The 16,397-nt window shown below is 38.1% G+C and overlaps 1 protein-coding gene across 1 annotated transcript in view; it reads right to left on the minus strand.

The window, feature by feature from the left end:
• The window catches only part of Nudcd1 (NudC domain containing 1), a 47,126-nt gene that overhangs the window by 27,303 nt on the left and 3,426 nt on the right, over window positions 1-16,397 (minus strand). The window contains exon 2 of the mRNA XM_021216420.1: window positions 12,352-12,506. Within this exon, the coding sequence (XP_021072079.1) occupies window positions 12,352-12,506 (155 nt within the window). The remainder of the gene's footprint in view (window positions 1-12,351; window positions 12,507-16,397) is intronic.

Below are 16,397 nucleotides of genomic sequence, written 5' to 3' on the forward strand. Positions count from 1 at the left end.
CTTGTTTTGCTCTAATATAGACACATACACTCAAGGAGAACCTATGAAGGATGCCACCAATCAGTATTGTTAGGAGGAATTAAAATTTTACTCCTTAAACAGACAGCAATAAAAGCATCTCGACTGTTAAACATTAACTTCATTTTTAATTTTCTTCATTTCTATTAGTATAAAGCTTTAAAAACAGATGATTATAATCAATTTAGCTTGATCAATGTCTAAGTAAATGAACCTTTTTTATTTTTCAAATTTTACCCCCTCCTCTTTTATCTTTTTTCTTTTATCTTAAATAACTAGGTTCCCATTGGCTAAGAGACAGCCTGCTAGCACCCAAGGATCCGGATTAAAAAGTAGTTATAACTTGTTTCTTTAAGGTCTGATCACACAATATATGTTTAAAAACGAAATTTAAGTACTACTGCCCAAATTTTAAGGACACTATAGAGAATGGTGTTCTTGTTATTAGAGAAAACAAGACAGCTTTTCAAGTAAACTGGAATTTGTTACACTAGAGATATTCTACATACTGAGAAACAATAAGCTTCCTTAAATTGAGTAGGAGCAGCAAATAAAACGGTTTTCCTACCCACCCGTCCCCTCTGCACATTTTCTCAAAGTTTAAATATTGCAAGCCCACAGTTAGACCTGCTTGTAGTGGATACCTATGCGGAGTAGCATTGAACTGCTGCCATCTGCTGGCTCCTAACAGAGGGAGGTGCCATGTGTGAACCGCAAATCTCAGAGCTCCATAGCCTTCCACTTTGCCCATGCTGTGATTTTAAAGATTTAATAGGGACCTGGTTTTTCAGCAGCCATAGGAAGAGAAGCTGGTGTCTAATTAGTGGTTGGCATTCTTCACATGCTCTCACCATCACTGTTCAGAGAATGGCTGATTTATACTGTTGCTGATGAGCAAAGTATTATGGTGTTCTGCTCCCCAGCGCTGGGCTTCTCAAGATTTAGTCATCACTAGGCCCCAGGAAAACTGCCTACAGTGCTGGATAATATTTTCAAGTTCTAGGCCACCGTCAGCCATACTACTCTGACTCAGAATCTTTGCAAACGGAATCCTAAAATTAGTTCTTACGTTGATCGGTGACTAGGAGGTGAAATGGAGTTTGAAAATCAAAGAAAGAAGCAGAATTGTGATGAAAAAAAAAAAAAAGAAAAGAAAAGAAAAGAAAAGAAAAAACCCAAACCTGACTCTTTATAATATAATGTATATTGTTATAATAATCGTATCATTCTCAAACATGATTGAATGAACAGAGGAAAATTGCAGAAAAGAGGCAATAAATAACTAAAAGAGCAGAACCACTTTCTCTAACTTGCCCATAGAGAAGAGAAACTAGGTCAGAATAATGAATTTTAAAAGTCTTGCATTTGTTCCATTACATGCCAAATAATTTGTTTGTGTATAATCATAGTAACTCATATTCTGTGAAAATTTTTCAACAGAGGAACATGGACCAGTCCACAATGTTTGCATAGATTCCTGGTGCAATTAAGATTTTATTTTAGATTTCTAATCAAGTATTTGTGATTCAAGTTAGACATGGTTCTCCAAATCTTGGTCATCAGTGATGACAACTGATAACAACCTCAGTGTGGCCCTGTCTGTGGAGACCTCTCCAAGTTGGACACAGTGTCCACAGGGAGCCATTTTGCCTTAACTTTGTTATACATGCTGCCACAATTCCCATCACCAATCTAAAAGGCAAGGTTTTCTTTCTTTTCTTCCTTTGTTAAGAGACAGTTTTGCATATGGCTCAGTTTGCCCCAGACTTGTGATTCTCCTGCTCCCACATTCTGGGTGACATGAATACAAGTGTACATAAACACACCCAGCGCCTGCATGGCAAATCCTCATTCATCCTTCAAATCTCTGTTGAGGTGACCTCTCCATGTTGAAACCCTGAACACCGCACCCCATCCATCTGTCCCTCCTCCTCTGTGCTGCTCTGCATTTTACTGTTGACCTTCACCCCACCATGCGATCAGTGTGTTTCTGACTACTAACCATGTAGAATCATCCAGTCAATGTTTGAAGAAAGGTATTTCTTTACTCAGGAAATTAATTCATCTCAAAAACTAAAGATTCCTAGGAGTATGTATATGTGTGGTTTCCTTTTTCATATTGAATGGTTAAAAAAAAAATTAGTAAAACAGATTAAAAAGGGCTATCAATGAGCCTTTTAGAAAGTGCTAATGAAACTTGACCCTTGAAGGAGAACTACTAGGTTTTATTGAAAATATTCTCTGCAGAGCAATCTGCTTCTACTTTACTAAGAAAATTTTTGAGAGAAAAGTGAACAAAGATATATGATTTTTTTTACTGATGAATAATGGTAGAAAGTTTTGAAGCACATACACAATGTTAAAAGTGAGCCAAATTGATCCTCAGCACATAATACAAGTTCCTTAAAGACACTATTCAGAAGACAAAGAGCAAAAGAGGCAGTTTGATTTAAGTAGTCTGAATCTTCTTACAGAAAGAAAGGATGTAAGAGAGAAGGCAACTGCAACGCCTCTCAACGGCCACACTTCTTCCCTTAGATTTGGTAAAAAGGTTCGCTCGGCTCACCTTCCTCACCAAAATAAAGTCAACACCCATAAAGTCTAAAGACCATGACATTAAGAAATTATTTAAGAAATTATTTGACAAAGTTAAAAATGAATATACAAGCCCGGCGTGGTGGTGCATGCCTTTAATCCCAGCACTTGGGAGGCAGAGGCAGGTGGATTTCTGAGTTTGAGGCCAGCCTGGTCTACAAAGTGAGTTCCAGGACAGCCAGGGCTATCTATACACAGAAACCCTGTCTCGAAAAACAAACAAACAAACAAACAAACAAACAAAAAGATAATAAAAGCATATACAGTGTCAGTGATTATTTCAGAAATACAATTTTATCTGTAGACCCCACAGGCCTGTGGTTTTTATCTGGCAGCTTTCCTTGCCAGCAGATACAAAGGCTGGAATTAAGGGAATGACTATCATACCTGGAATGCAAACAATGCATTCTGTGGGAAGTCACATTAAGCGTTACATAAAAATAAAATTAAATTCTAGACTTGGTTTTATATATCATCATAGCTGATTGCTATCCTGTATGCCTGTATATATATATCCTGTATGATTTGGGGAGAAACTTCTACCAACAAAATAACAAAGACAAATATCATATGGAATAGATGAAAACAGAGAGCTGCTCCTGGAGCCACTGTGAGGAAAGCAAACACTGGGAAAGAGTAGGAGACAGGATCCTTACCTACTATTGGTGGCAGTGTGGTCACCATGGAAACTAGTATGGGGCTTCTCAAAACACTAGCCTGCTACACCACTTCTGGACATACATACAAAAACCAAAGGTACTTGCAAACCTATTGTTAACATTGTCACATTAGCAAGGAAATGGGAGTCAGGCTACATGTCTACCAGATGAATGGATAATCAAAATGTGCAACACATATACGATGCTATTTATGAAATTATGGATAGAACTGGAAAATATTGTATCACAAGATAATCCAGGCACAGATAAACTACTGTTAAATGTGTCTCCAGATGGGAGTAAATATGGGTAAAGCCATATTTACTAGAAAGAGACTCGAGTGACTAGAGAAAGAAAGGCTTAAGGGAGTAGAGAGCGGGGAAGATGATCCATCAACATGGATGGGGAAATCCCAGTGGCTAAAGGGTACATCAGGGAAAGGGGGACAGAGAATGGGAAGAGTAAAGCAGGAAGGAGAAGCAATCAAAACAAGATATAGATGGAAATCCATTACTCTGCTAAGTTAATTTAAAACTAAAAATAAATTCCTAATATAAAAGTTAGTAGTAGTACATGTAGTAATATAATGAAGATGATGTTTCCCAGAAATGTATAAAAGACCCATGGTCCACTCTAGAGGTTAGCTAGCAATACTGAATCAGCCATTTCTGACTCACTTTCTATGTTTATACATAAAGTTTTATCAGAAGATAGTCATACTTGTATTCTTACCCAATTACTGCAATTTTTCCAAGGAAAACAAAAAATAAGTAGCTGTAGTAAAAGCCTATTAAATTAAAATATCTCGCTCCATGCAAAGTTTGCCAGCCTCTGGTAAAGGAGTATGTAGTCCATGTCTGTCTAAGCACTGACGGTGTGAATATTGCTGAACAACAGCGGAGAGATGCCGAGCTTCTTAGATGAAGCGGTGGTTTACTGAGATTTATGTATGTGAAGACTCAGAAGCAGCCTGACAGAAGATTAAGAGCATGGGCCGAGTGGATGTGACCAGAAGAAAAAAATCCCGCAAGTAACGAATGGATGGCTTTCAGGACTGCACCAGTTTCCTACTGCTGGAGGGTCATGCACAAGGTAGTGAAAGATAAAGCTGCATTTTTAAGCCAGGCGTGGTGGCGCACGCCTTTAATCCCAGCACTCGCGAGGCAGAGGCAGACGGATTTCTGAGTTCGAGGCCAGCCTGGTCTACAAAGTGAGTTCCAGGACAGCCAGGGCTACACAGAAAAACCCTGCCTTGAACCACCCCCCCCCCCGCAAAAAAAAAAACGAACCAACCAAAAAGCTGCATTTTTAAGAGCAGTGTTCATGCTCACCTTGCTTTAAAGGAGGAAATTTGCACAAGAAATGAGTATTGGTGAAGACAGAGCAAAAATGTGGTTAAAAAGACATTGCTAAGTTCCTTGGCAGTATTTTTTATAAATCACATAAACACTTTGTCTGATCTAAAGTTACATACCAACATCATGCCTTAGCATGAAATAACTGCTAAATAAATTTAAATGAAACAGCTAATTAAACAGACAACACTGTAGGAGCCCTGTACAGGAGGACACAAGGAGCAGAGAGAACAGTCAATCACGGAGCCATTAACATAGGACTTGGTGGCTGTTCAATAAACTAACATGAGACATTTATATGAAAAACTGTATGACACAAATAGATGAAAAGTTGAGAGAAGCAAAGGTGATTGTATTAGACGGTTTTTATGACAGAGTAGAATCATCCATGGAGGGTATGCACCATGATCTCTATACTAACCAGTATAAATTATAATGCTACCATGTTTGGACATAAGACAAGAAAATCCAAATACAAATTTAGGGAAAGTAGGGACTAGGCAAATGTGCTCAGTTGATTCAGATCTTTAGTACCTGTGTGAAATCCTGGTACAGAGGTGTCTTCAATACCAGAAACAGACAGATCTAGGGGACTCTGGTCACTCAGTCTAGCCAAAACATTGAGCTTCAGGTTCCCTGAGAGACTCTGTCTCAATAAGGTAGGAAAATGATGGAGGAACACCACTTTCCTTTTTGAGTCAGTGCCTCTCTATAAAGTCCTGGCTGTTCTGAAACTCACTATGTAGACCAGGCTGGCCTTGAACTCACAAAGATCCACCTGCCTCCACTTTCCAAGTTCTGATATTAAAGGCATGAGCCACCAAAGCTGGTGAAGGAGTTTTGACTGACTGTGAAATGAACCTGTGGTCTGAACACATGCCTCAGAGAGGAGCATACCCTCATACCTATGTGCATGCGCACACATGCGCGCACACACACACACATACATACATACACACGCACACACACACATTTTTTTAAAAGAAATCAATAAATTAAAAGCATTGACAACTTCTCGGGCTTGCTTTCCTTCTAGAGGTAAAAAGAGAAACACTAAAGAACAAGGAATCAGAGTACAAATTGGAAAGACAACATAAAACTCAAGATAATTAAACATGAATGTAATAAGCCATCCAATTGAAAGACTGTCATACTTGGTGAAAAGACTCAAGAACTAGCTATTTTTTAAATAATCACTTTTTTTCCCTCACATAGTATACCTGATTATGATTTCTGCTCCCTTTTCTCCTTCCTAGTTCTTCTCTACCATCCCATCCAGATCTACTCTCCTTCTGTCTTTCGTTAAAAGGCAAATAGGCTTCTGGCGGATAATAATAAAATAAACATAGTAAGATAAAACAAAAACATTGTAACTGGACAAAACAAACAAACAAAAGGTAAAAAGCCCAGAAAGAAGGAACCGGAAACAGATATCCTCTTGTTTGCATACTCAGGAATCCCTTAAAAACACTAAACTGGAAGCCATAATAAGGACCTGATGCAGACCTGTGCAGGCCCTGTATATGCTGTTGTCTGACAGCATAGGAGGTCTGCTCATGCTGATTTAGAGGCCCTTCTGCTCTCAGTGTCCTCCATGCCCCTGGCTAGTATGCTCTTTCAGCTTCCTTTTCCACTAAGTACTGAGCAGAAAGGATTTGATGGAGATATCCTTTTCAGGGCTCTGTGCTCCAAGGTTTGTCATTCTGTATAATATATAGCTGTAGGTCTCTGTGTTTGTTCCCATTTGCTACAAGAGAAAGCTTCTCTGATGATGGCTGAGTAAGACACTCATCTATGAGAATAGCAGAATGTCATTAGAAGTCATATTTTGATTACATTTTTTTTATTTTTTATTTTTTAGGATAGCAGTATTTGATTTTATCCAATATCCCTGGGTTAGGGCTATCTAGTCTCACATTCTTGGTCATCCAAACAATATCAAATATAGGTTCCATCTCGTGGACGGGGCCCTAAGTCAGACATTGGTTAGTCACTCCCACAAGCGTTGTGCCACCACTGCATAGCATATTATACAGGCAGAACATCACCGTAGATTAAAGGGTTTGTGGCTAGATTCATATTATGTTTCTCTTTTGGCAACATGCAAAGTACCTTCCTGTACAAAAGATGTTAATGTCAGCACATAAGGGTAAAGACTGTAGTAGGGCACCAGCTCAACTTCTCCACGTTCAGTAAGTCTGTAGGTGTTGTTTTCAGCAATGGGGACTTTTTGTCTGTTTGTAGAGAGCAATCTATACTCTTGGCAACATCTTGGGTTATTTGGAGATTCCCATGGGACCCTTTTGACCCAATTCCAGTACTAGAAACATTATTTGGTAACAAGAGATGGCCATTTGGGGCTTTGTTTCCCCCATTATTTGGTGATTTCAGTTAGATCACCTCCATGCATGTATATATTTTAAGAAACTTCTACTGCATTAGGTTTCCATACTACCCGTCAAATGCCCCTTAATTTTAGCCGGTAGTCCTTCCCTCATGCCCCTTTCTCTTCCCAACTGGATCCTCCATTCCAGCCTCTACCATCCATACGTAACTATCTGGTCTACTCTCTTTCCTATCTCTTAGGAGATTTATTTGTCCCTCCTAATCTCACAGCCACTATCTCCACATAAGCATACATACTATATTTGTCTCTCAATCTGGGATATCTCACTCAGAATGTTTTCTTTTTCTCTAGTGCCATCCATTTACCCGTGAAACTAATCATTTCAGTATTTAATGGTTGCATAATATTCCATTATGAAAGTTAAATGTTTCTCAGCGACTTGAGTTTCCAGTTTTAAGAACTCTGTTTAGATCTGTATCCCATTGATAATTTGGTTATATTCTTGATATCTAGTTTCTTTAGTTCTTTATATATTTTGAAATATTATCCTTTATCCTAGTTAGGGTGATTATTGCTGTTGATGAAACACCATAACCAAAGCAACTTGGGAAAGAAGCTGTTGTTGTTGTTGTTGTTGTTTTGGCTTATGCTTCCACATCACAGTTTATCATCAAAGGAAATCAGGATAGGAACTCAAGCAGAGCAGGAACTTGGAGGCGGGAGACCAAATTGATGAAGAGGCCAAAGAGGAATGCTGCCTACTGGCCTGCTAATCTTGATTTCTTATCAAGCTCAGGACTATCAGCCCAGGGATGGCACCCATACAAGGGGCTGGCCCATCTCCAATCAAATCACTACGAAAATATACTACGGACTTGCTACAGTTTGATTTTATGGAGACTTTTTTTTTTAAATTGAGGTCCCTTCCTCTCTGATGACATTAGCTTGTGTCAAGCTGACATAAAACTATCCAGCACAGCCCTCTATCAAATGTGTAGTTGGCAAAAATCTTTTTCCATTGTATATGTTGCCACTTTGTTCCAAAGGACAATGTCCTTTATAGTGCAGAAGCCTTTCAGTTCATGAGGTTCTATATATTAATCAGATAGATAGATAGATAGATAGATAGATAGATAGATAGATAGATAGATAGATAGAGATAGAGATACAGATATCTTATATCTCTATCTCTATATATCTTAGTACCTATGTTAACTGTGTTCTGTTCGGAAAGTCTTTTCCTGTCCCAGAGAGTTCAAGGCTATTTCCCACCTTCCTCTTCCATCAGATCTAATGTATCTGGTTTTATGTTGAGGTCTTTGGAGTTTCGTACAGGGTGATAAATATGGATCTATGTGGATTCCACTTCATGCAGCCACTCGGCACCATTTGCTGAAGATGCTGTCTTTTTTCCAGTGTGTGTTTTGGGCTTCTTTATATTAAAGAAAAGAAAAGAAAAGAAAAGAAAAGAAAAGAAAAGAAAAGAAAAGAAAAGAAAAGAAAAGAAAAGAAAAGAAAAGAAAAGAAAAGAAAATCAGGTGTCTATATGCATGTATATTTATGTATATTTATGCTTGGGTCTTCTATTCTATTCTATTCTATTCTATTCTATTCTATTCTATTCTATTCTATTCTATTGGTGTCTGTTTTGTGCCAATACCGTGCTGTTTTTATTACTATAGCCTTGTAGTACAACTTAAAATCAGGGATGATGATCCTGCCTGCATTTCTTTTATCGTTCAGGACTGTTTTAGTTATCCTGATTTGTGTGTGTGTGTGTGTGTGTTTTACCATATGAAGCTGCAAACTGTCCTTTCAAGATCTGTGAAGAACTGTGTTGAAATTTTTATGTAGGTTGCATAGAGTATATAGATTGCTTTTGATAGGAAGCCCATTCTTACTGTATTAAATAATTCTACTGATACATGAATATAGGAGATATTTTTGTCTTCCGATATCTTCTTCAATTTTTCTTCAAAGACTTGTAGCTGTTATCATACAAGTCTTTTACTTGCTTTGTTAGTTATCCCAATATATTTTATATTATTTGAGGCTACTATAAAGGGTATTTACCTGATTTTTTTTTTCTTAATCTGTTCATCATTTGTACATAGGAAGGCTACTAATTTTTGTGATTTAATTTTGTATGTATTTTGCTGAAAGTGTTTATGAGTTATAGGAGTTCCCTGATGAAATTCTTATGGTTAGTTATATGTACTATAATATCTACAAATAAAGATGTTTTGCATCTTTCCCTTCCTATTTTTATCCCTTTGATCTCCTTCAATTGTATTATTGCTCAGCTAAGTCTTCAAGTACTACACTGAATATGTGTGGAGTGTGGACAGACTTCTCTTATTCCTGGATTTAGTGAAATTACTTTGAGTTTCTCTCCATTCAATTTTATGTTTGTTATGGGATTACTGTAAACTACCTTTCTTATATTGAAGTATATCCCTAGTATTCTTAAGTAGTTCAGAACTTTTACATGAAGGTATTTTAGATTTTGGCAAAGACCTTTTCTGCATCCAAGGAGATGATATGTAGTTTTTGTCTTTTAGTTTTTTTATTTGGTAGATTACATTCATCAATTCATGTATGTTCAACCATCCCTGTATGTTCATCTCATCTCTGGGATGAGATCTACTTTATGGTGGATGATGTTTTTGATATGTTCTTGGATTCAGCTTGCAAATATTTTATTAAATGTTTTCATATTTATGTTCACCATGTAATTCTCTTCCTTTGTTGGGTCTTTATGTGGTTTGGGTATCAGGATAACTGTCCCCTCATGTGGTTTGAATATGCTTGGCCCATTGGAAGTGGAACTATTAGGAGGTGTGTCCTTGTTGGAGGAAGTGTGTCACTGTGTAAGCGGGCTTTGAGAGATCTTAGTCTCAAGCAATGCCCAGTGTGGAAGAGACACAGTAGTCTTCTCCTGGCTGTCTTATCAAGAGGTAGAACTCTGTTCTTCCAGCATGATGTCTGCCTGAACATTGCCATCTTCCCACCATGATGATAATGAACTGAACCTCTAAAACCGTAAGCCAGCCCTACCAAATAGATGTTTACCTTCATACACGTTATCTTCGTCATGGTGTCTCTTTAAAGCAATGGAAACCCTAATTAAGACACTTCGTAAAATGAACTGGGCAAATTTCCTTCTGTTTCTATGTTGTGCAATAATTTGAGGAGTATTGGAATTAATTCTTCTTTGAAATTCTGTGCTAAAACCAGCTAGTCTTGGGCTTTTTGTGAGGGAGGGGCGGGGGGTACAGGCAGATGTGGAGGTTGGAAGCTTTTAATCACTGCTTCTGTTTCACTGGAAGTTGTATGTCCATTTAAATTGTTTACCTGGTCTTGATTTAACTTTTGGTAAGTGGCATGTATTGACAAAATTATCTATTTCTTCTAAATTTTGAAATTTGGTGAAGTATAGATTTTTAAAGTATGCCCTTATGATTCTTTGGATTTTCTCAGTATTTGTTGTTATGGTTCTCTCTCTCTTTTTTTTTTCTTTCTTTTCTTTTTCTTTTTTGTTTCTTCACTTTTCTAGATATTTTCTTCATTTACATTTCAAATGCTATCCCCTTTCCTAGTTTCCTGTCTGAAAATCCTCTATACCCTCTGCCCTCCCCCTTACCCCCAACCCACCCACTCCTGCTTCCTGGCCCTGGCATTCCCCTATACTGGCACAGAATCTTCCCAAAACCAAGGGCCTCTCCTCCCATTGATGGCTGACTAGGCCATCCTCTNCTACATATGCAGCTAGAGTCACGAGTCCCTCCATGTGTTTTCTTTGATTGGTGGTTTAGTCCCAAGGAGCTCTGGAGATACTGGTTAGTTCATATTGTTGTTCCTCCTATAGGGTTGTGGACCGCTTCAGTTCTTTGGGTACTCTCTCTAGCTCCTTCATTGTGGATCCTATGTTCCATTCAATAGATGACTGTGAGCATCCACTTCTGTATTTGCCAGGCACTGGCATAGCCTAACAGGAGACAGCTATATCAGGGTCCTGTCAGCAAAATCCTGTTGGCATAAGCAATAGTGTCTGGGCTTGGTGGTTGTTTATGGGATGGATCTCCGGATGGGGCAGTCTCTGGATGGTCCTTCAGAGCTGAGACTGAAGGATGACTTTTTTTCATTTCTAATTTTGTTAATTGAGATAAATGAATATACAACATATTCAAAATTATGGAACCCAACGAAGGCAGTTCTAAGAGCCAAATTCTTAGCACTAAGTGCCAAAATTACAAAAAAAAAATTAGAAAAATCTCATACTAGAAAGTAAGTAACAGACCTAAAAGCTCTATAACAACAAAAAGAGATCACAGCCAAAGGGTAAACAGCAGGGAGCAATCAATTACAGAGCTCATCATCAATAACTGAGTACTGAAATCAGTAAAACAGAAACAAATACAACAAGCAAAACAAAACAACAAAAACAATACCAAGAGTCAGTAAAATAAAGAGTTGTTTTTTGAGAAAAACCAGTAAGAGTGACAAACCATTATCCAAATTAACTACTAGCTATTTATGAGACACACTTTAACCCTTTTAAAGTAAAAAATCTTGATACATTCAAAGAAAAAAAGAAAAAGATGTATGTGCACTTTCATGTATAAGCACGTTTGCTTATGGAGGCTAGAGGTAAACCTCTGGTGGTGTTCTTCTGACACTGTACACTACTGCAAGTGCAGGGACGTGCTAAGCTCTGCCTTGTCAGGACTGAGATTACAAGGGAGTGCTACCACACCAGGGCTTGCGATACAGACTCTAGATACAGAACTCCGATCCTCATGAGCTTTTAGCACAGATTTTCAAAGAAGTAATGCCAATATTCCTCAAATTATTCCACAACATAGAAATAAAAGGAATATTACTGATTGAGATTTCTCCCTAGCCAGAATATTAGTTTTTAAGTCTCTATTAATATAAGACTTAGTATATATATTAATTTAAGGACTCTATTAATGTAACACAAATAAGATGTGAAGGCAAAATAATTCCCAAGACTACAGGAAAAAAAAGGAGTATTTCATAATGCAAAAGGGATCAACCCAAACAACCAAACCTAAATGTTAACACAGTTTAAATTACATAATGTAAACACTAACTAAAATGGAAAAGAAGAAATCCATTATTATATTGAAGCTATACCACATGGGTGGAAATGGATGGGTACAGGGGATTATAAAAATCAAGAAGAGGAAAAGCTATAACTGAGGTAAGCAGAAGGGGAGCCTTACACAGTTTGATAACAGATTTCCCATTCCAAAGGTATGTGCGCCTTGACTGTCTAGACATCAGATTCAGAGAGTAAAGAGTAAGGAAAACAGGATGAGCTCTGTCTTTATACTCTGCATGTGTTTCTTACCAGCATCACTGTTAAGTTCATAATTCTTCCAAGGTTATCAATGTAGTAGACACTGTCTTGATACCAGGCATCACAGTGCAGATAATTATACATCCCAAAAGCATGCATGTGTTCCAATGTATACTGGTCATCGCGAAGTTTTACTTCTGCCACAGCTGAAAAAAATATATATAGAAATACATATTTACATATATCTGTATGCATAAATAATTATAAACATAATCATTAAAACTTGCATCTCAGATCATACCTTTCTGCAGAATGCCTACAGGGCACAGAAACAGTTAATTCCAGCTACAGAGGCTACAACAGGCAGGACTTTCGTAGCACAATCCTTTTCTTTTATGTAAATCTACAATTTTGAAGTACAAGAGTCAACATCTTATGGGCAAACAAGTGCCCATTGATAAAGCGTTTTTATGCTTTTTAAGACATTCATCTTTATCACACATAAAGAAAGTGCAATGTCTTTATTATATGATTATATAGTTAGAAAATTGTGTGTAAACACAAATAGTGACTTCAGCATCATATTCCATCTTTCCCAATTATATGGAATAAAACAGTATCATAGTTAGGACATACATAAACTTTTCTATGTACAGAATAGCGCTCTCTCAACTAAAACACTAGCTGATCTCCTAATTCTTGCAGCTCAGGACTGCTCATGTTATACAATTAATTAATGTTGTAACAAGAAATATTAAGTGTCACTGAGCCTACATGTTACCTTAATATAAAACTCACTTTAACTCTATTCTCCCTTCAACAATTTTCTTTGTAGCCATTGCTTTAGTTTGCTTTCTGCTGCTGTGCTAAACACCATAACCAAAAGTAACCTCAGAGAGGGAGGATAACTCCAGCATCTGGGTCACAGTTCATCACTGGTGACAGTCAGGACAGGAACTCAAGCAGAAACTGAAGTAGAGCCTGTGGAGGAATGGCTTGCTTCCTCTGACCTGTGCTCCATCAGCTGTTGTCTACAGACACCATCAATCATCTGCCCAGCAGTGGCTCTGTCCATGGTGGGCTAGTCTTCCCACATCAGTCGACAATGGAGACAACACTTCACATACACAGTTGCAGGCCAATATGAAATGGGCAACGCTTCAACTGAGATGCCCTCTTCCAGATAATTATGTCAAGTTGACAATAAAACCCACAAAGGACATCATACCATTGTTATTTTCTTTTTCATTTTTATTTTGTGTATGTGTTTGTGTGCATGAACGTATGGGTAGCACTTGCGTGTTTGGTGCCTGTGGCAAGAAAAAGCAACTGATCCTTTAGACTATGGTTACAGATGCCTGTAGGCTACCATTCAGGTTCCAGGCACTGAACCTTCTGCAAGTGCAACACATGTTCCTATCTGCTGAGCTATTTCTCCAGCCCCACTTTTCCTATTTACAATGCCTACACTGAGTCCTGGCTTACATATTTATTCACTCATTCATTTAGCAAGTCTTTTAATAAGCACCACCCGTACCAGTGATATACAAAGAGAACATACTCTACCTTTTCAGAACTTAGGATCTTGTAAGAAAAAGGATAATGGGTCAGGTGTGATGGTGCACACCTTTAATCTCAGCACCCGGGAGGCAGAGGCACATGGAACTCTGTGAATTAGAGGCCAGCAAGTTCTGTCTCAAAATAATAAATAAATAGCCACACCCCTCAAGCAAAGCAAAGGGGTACTAGTTAAGCAACCACACTGTAAAATAAATTTTACACAATTAAACTCTTATATAAAAAAAAAAAAAAAATACAAATACCACAAGGATATATAGATGAGAACTGACCTACTCAGGAGATTAACAAAAGCTTTCCAGGACAGAGCCAGGAAGAAAAAAATTAATTGAAGAAATACAACTTTACATAATACCCCTTCTAAGGAAAAACAGGGGAAAAAAGTGGAAATAAAAGACACGTATTTGTACTAAAAGTCCTAGTTTTCTTTCCTGTTGCTGTGATAAAACCCTGATAAAAGCAAGTTAGGGAAGAAAGGGTATTTATTTGTGTCACAATTCCAGGTCACCACCCATCACTGCTAGGGAAGTTAATGCAGAAACATGAAGCCACTATTCACATCCATGGTCAGGAACACAGAGAATGAATACATATTTGGTGCTAAATTCATCTATCCCTGTCATTCAAGCCAGGGCTCGACCCATTAAATGATGCTACCACAGTCAAGGTATGCTTTCCTATCCAAATGAACTGAACTACAATAAATAAATACATAAACAAACAGTCCCACACCCACACCCACAGGGCAACTTAAGCAATTTACTCCTGATTGTCACTTCCTCCTCAGGTGACTCCAGACTGTGTTAAATGACAATTAGAACTAACCACTACTAGTTTGCAAAGTATAAAAACTATGTACCAAGAATAGCTGCAAATGAATGCAACTGAAGAATGAGCACAGAAATTGATTATAAGAGACTTTATCTTCATTTCTTCCTTTATAAAGGAAGTAAGCACGAATTCATTGGTTTCTAAACAGGAGAGAAAGATTCAGACTGTAAAAAGCATGTAAAAAAAAAAGTATGTATGTGAAAGCATGATCTGGAAAACAGATTGCAGCAGAAAAGGTCAAAACCATTAAGGAGCCACTGAGGTCACTCAAATGAGGGGAGCTGAGGTCAGTCAAATGAGAGGTGGCTGAAGCTTGGAAACATTTCAGACGTCACAAGCAAAATCCTAAGTTTATAAGAACGCTGATTGGGGACTGTGGAAACATCTCCTTCAGTTCAAGGAAGTATTTCTTTTATAATGGATGATTAAAAATATATATTCCACTAAATAAGAGAGAAACTGTAACCAATTGCTGGTTTTCTAGCACCACTGTGTGGATGAAATGTACTAATGCAGGAAGCATATCTGACTATAATGGCTCAAAGTAGTAGTGATTTTAGGCAATAATAAGCCAAGTATGGTTTTTGTCATCTTTGGATAAAGAACTCTAGGTAGCCCTAAACAAATCAGAAGTCTCTTAACCTTTTCCCTACTAGAACATCACCCTTTTAAAAAGTAAATAAATAAATCAAGAAAGATATAAGATGTTGAAAACACTGTCCATGATCATGGGCTGGATGGATTAATATTGGAAGAATGGATTTATTACCAAAAGTATTCTATTGATTCACTGCAATCCTCTTCAAGATTCCCACGGCAATCTTCATAGAAGTAGAAAAAAGAACTCAAAAATTCACATGGAAATGCATAAGACTACAAATAATCAAAGCAATTCTAAGCAGCAATATTAGTGGAGGTATCAAATACCTGACCTTTTTCTAGAGACAGAAGAATAGAGACAGCATGACATCAGCATGAAGGCAGGTACTGAGAGCAGATGAGAGACCAAAAAAATCAATCCACACAGCTATGACTGCCTAATTTTTCACACAGGTGTCAAAGACATAACTGGAAAAAAGACAGCTTATTTAACAAATGCTAATGATACACTTGTTACCTACTTAAAGAATGAAATAAAACCTGTATTTTTGTGTGTGTGTGAGTGTTGGGGGGGGGGGNCTTGTGTACTGTGTATTCAGAAGCTGATTTCTGTGTCCAGGAATCTAGTTACAGTCCAGATGCTGGCACTGTCATGATTATTGAACCATCTCCTCTATCAATCTTTTATCAAGAATGTTCTCCAATTATCTCTGATTGGTTAATAAAGAGCTGATTAGCCTATGGCTGGGCAGAGAAGGCAGGACTTCTGATTCCAGGGAGAGCCCCAAAGGAGGTGTGGGTGGGGAGACTGAGAAAGAATTGGTCCTGAGCAAAGGATCCTAGAGGAGTCAGGATGAGCAGGTCTCCAAGGGATTCACCATGAGGGTGCCCATGGAACAGAGCAAGCCAGGGAAACTCAGACTGCAAGTAACATGGGACCGATGGCTTAGAAGGTTAGAATAGACAAAAATCTGCCCAGTCAGCCGGGCGTGGTGGCGCAGGCCTTTAATCCCAGCACTCGGGAGGCAGAGGCAGGCGGATTTCTGAGTTCGAGGCCAGCCTGGTCTACAAAGTGAGTTCCAGGACAG

Source organism: Mus pahari, chromosome 17, assembly GCF_900095145.1.
Source record: "Mus pahari chromosome 17, PAHARI_EIJ_v1.1, whole genome shotgun sequence".
Classification (NCBI taxonomy): Eukaryota; Metazoa; Chordata; class Mammalia; order Rodentia; family Muridae; genus Mus; species Mus pahari.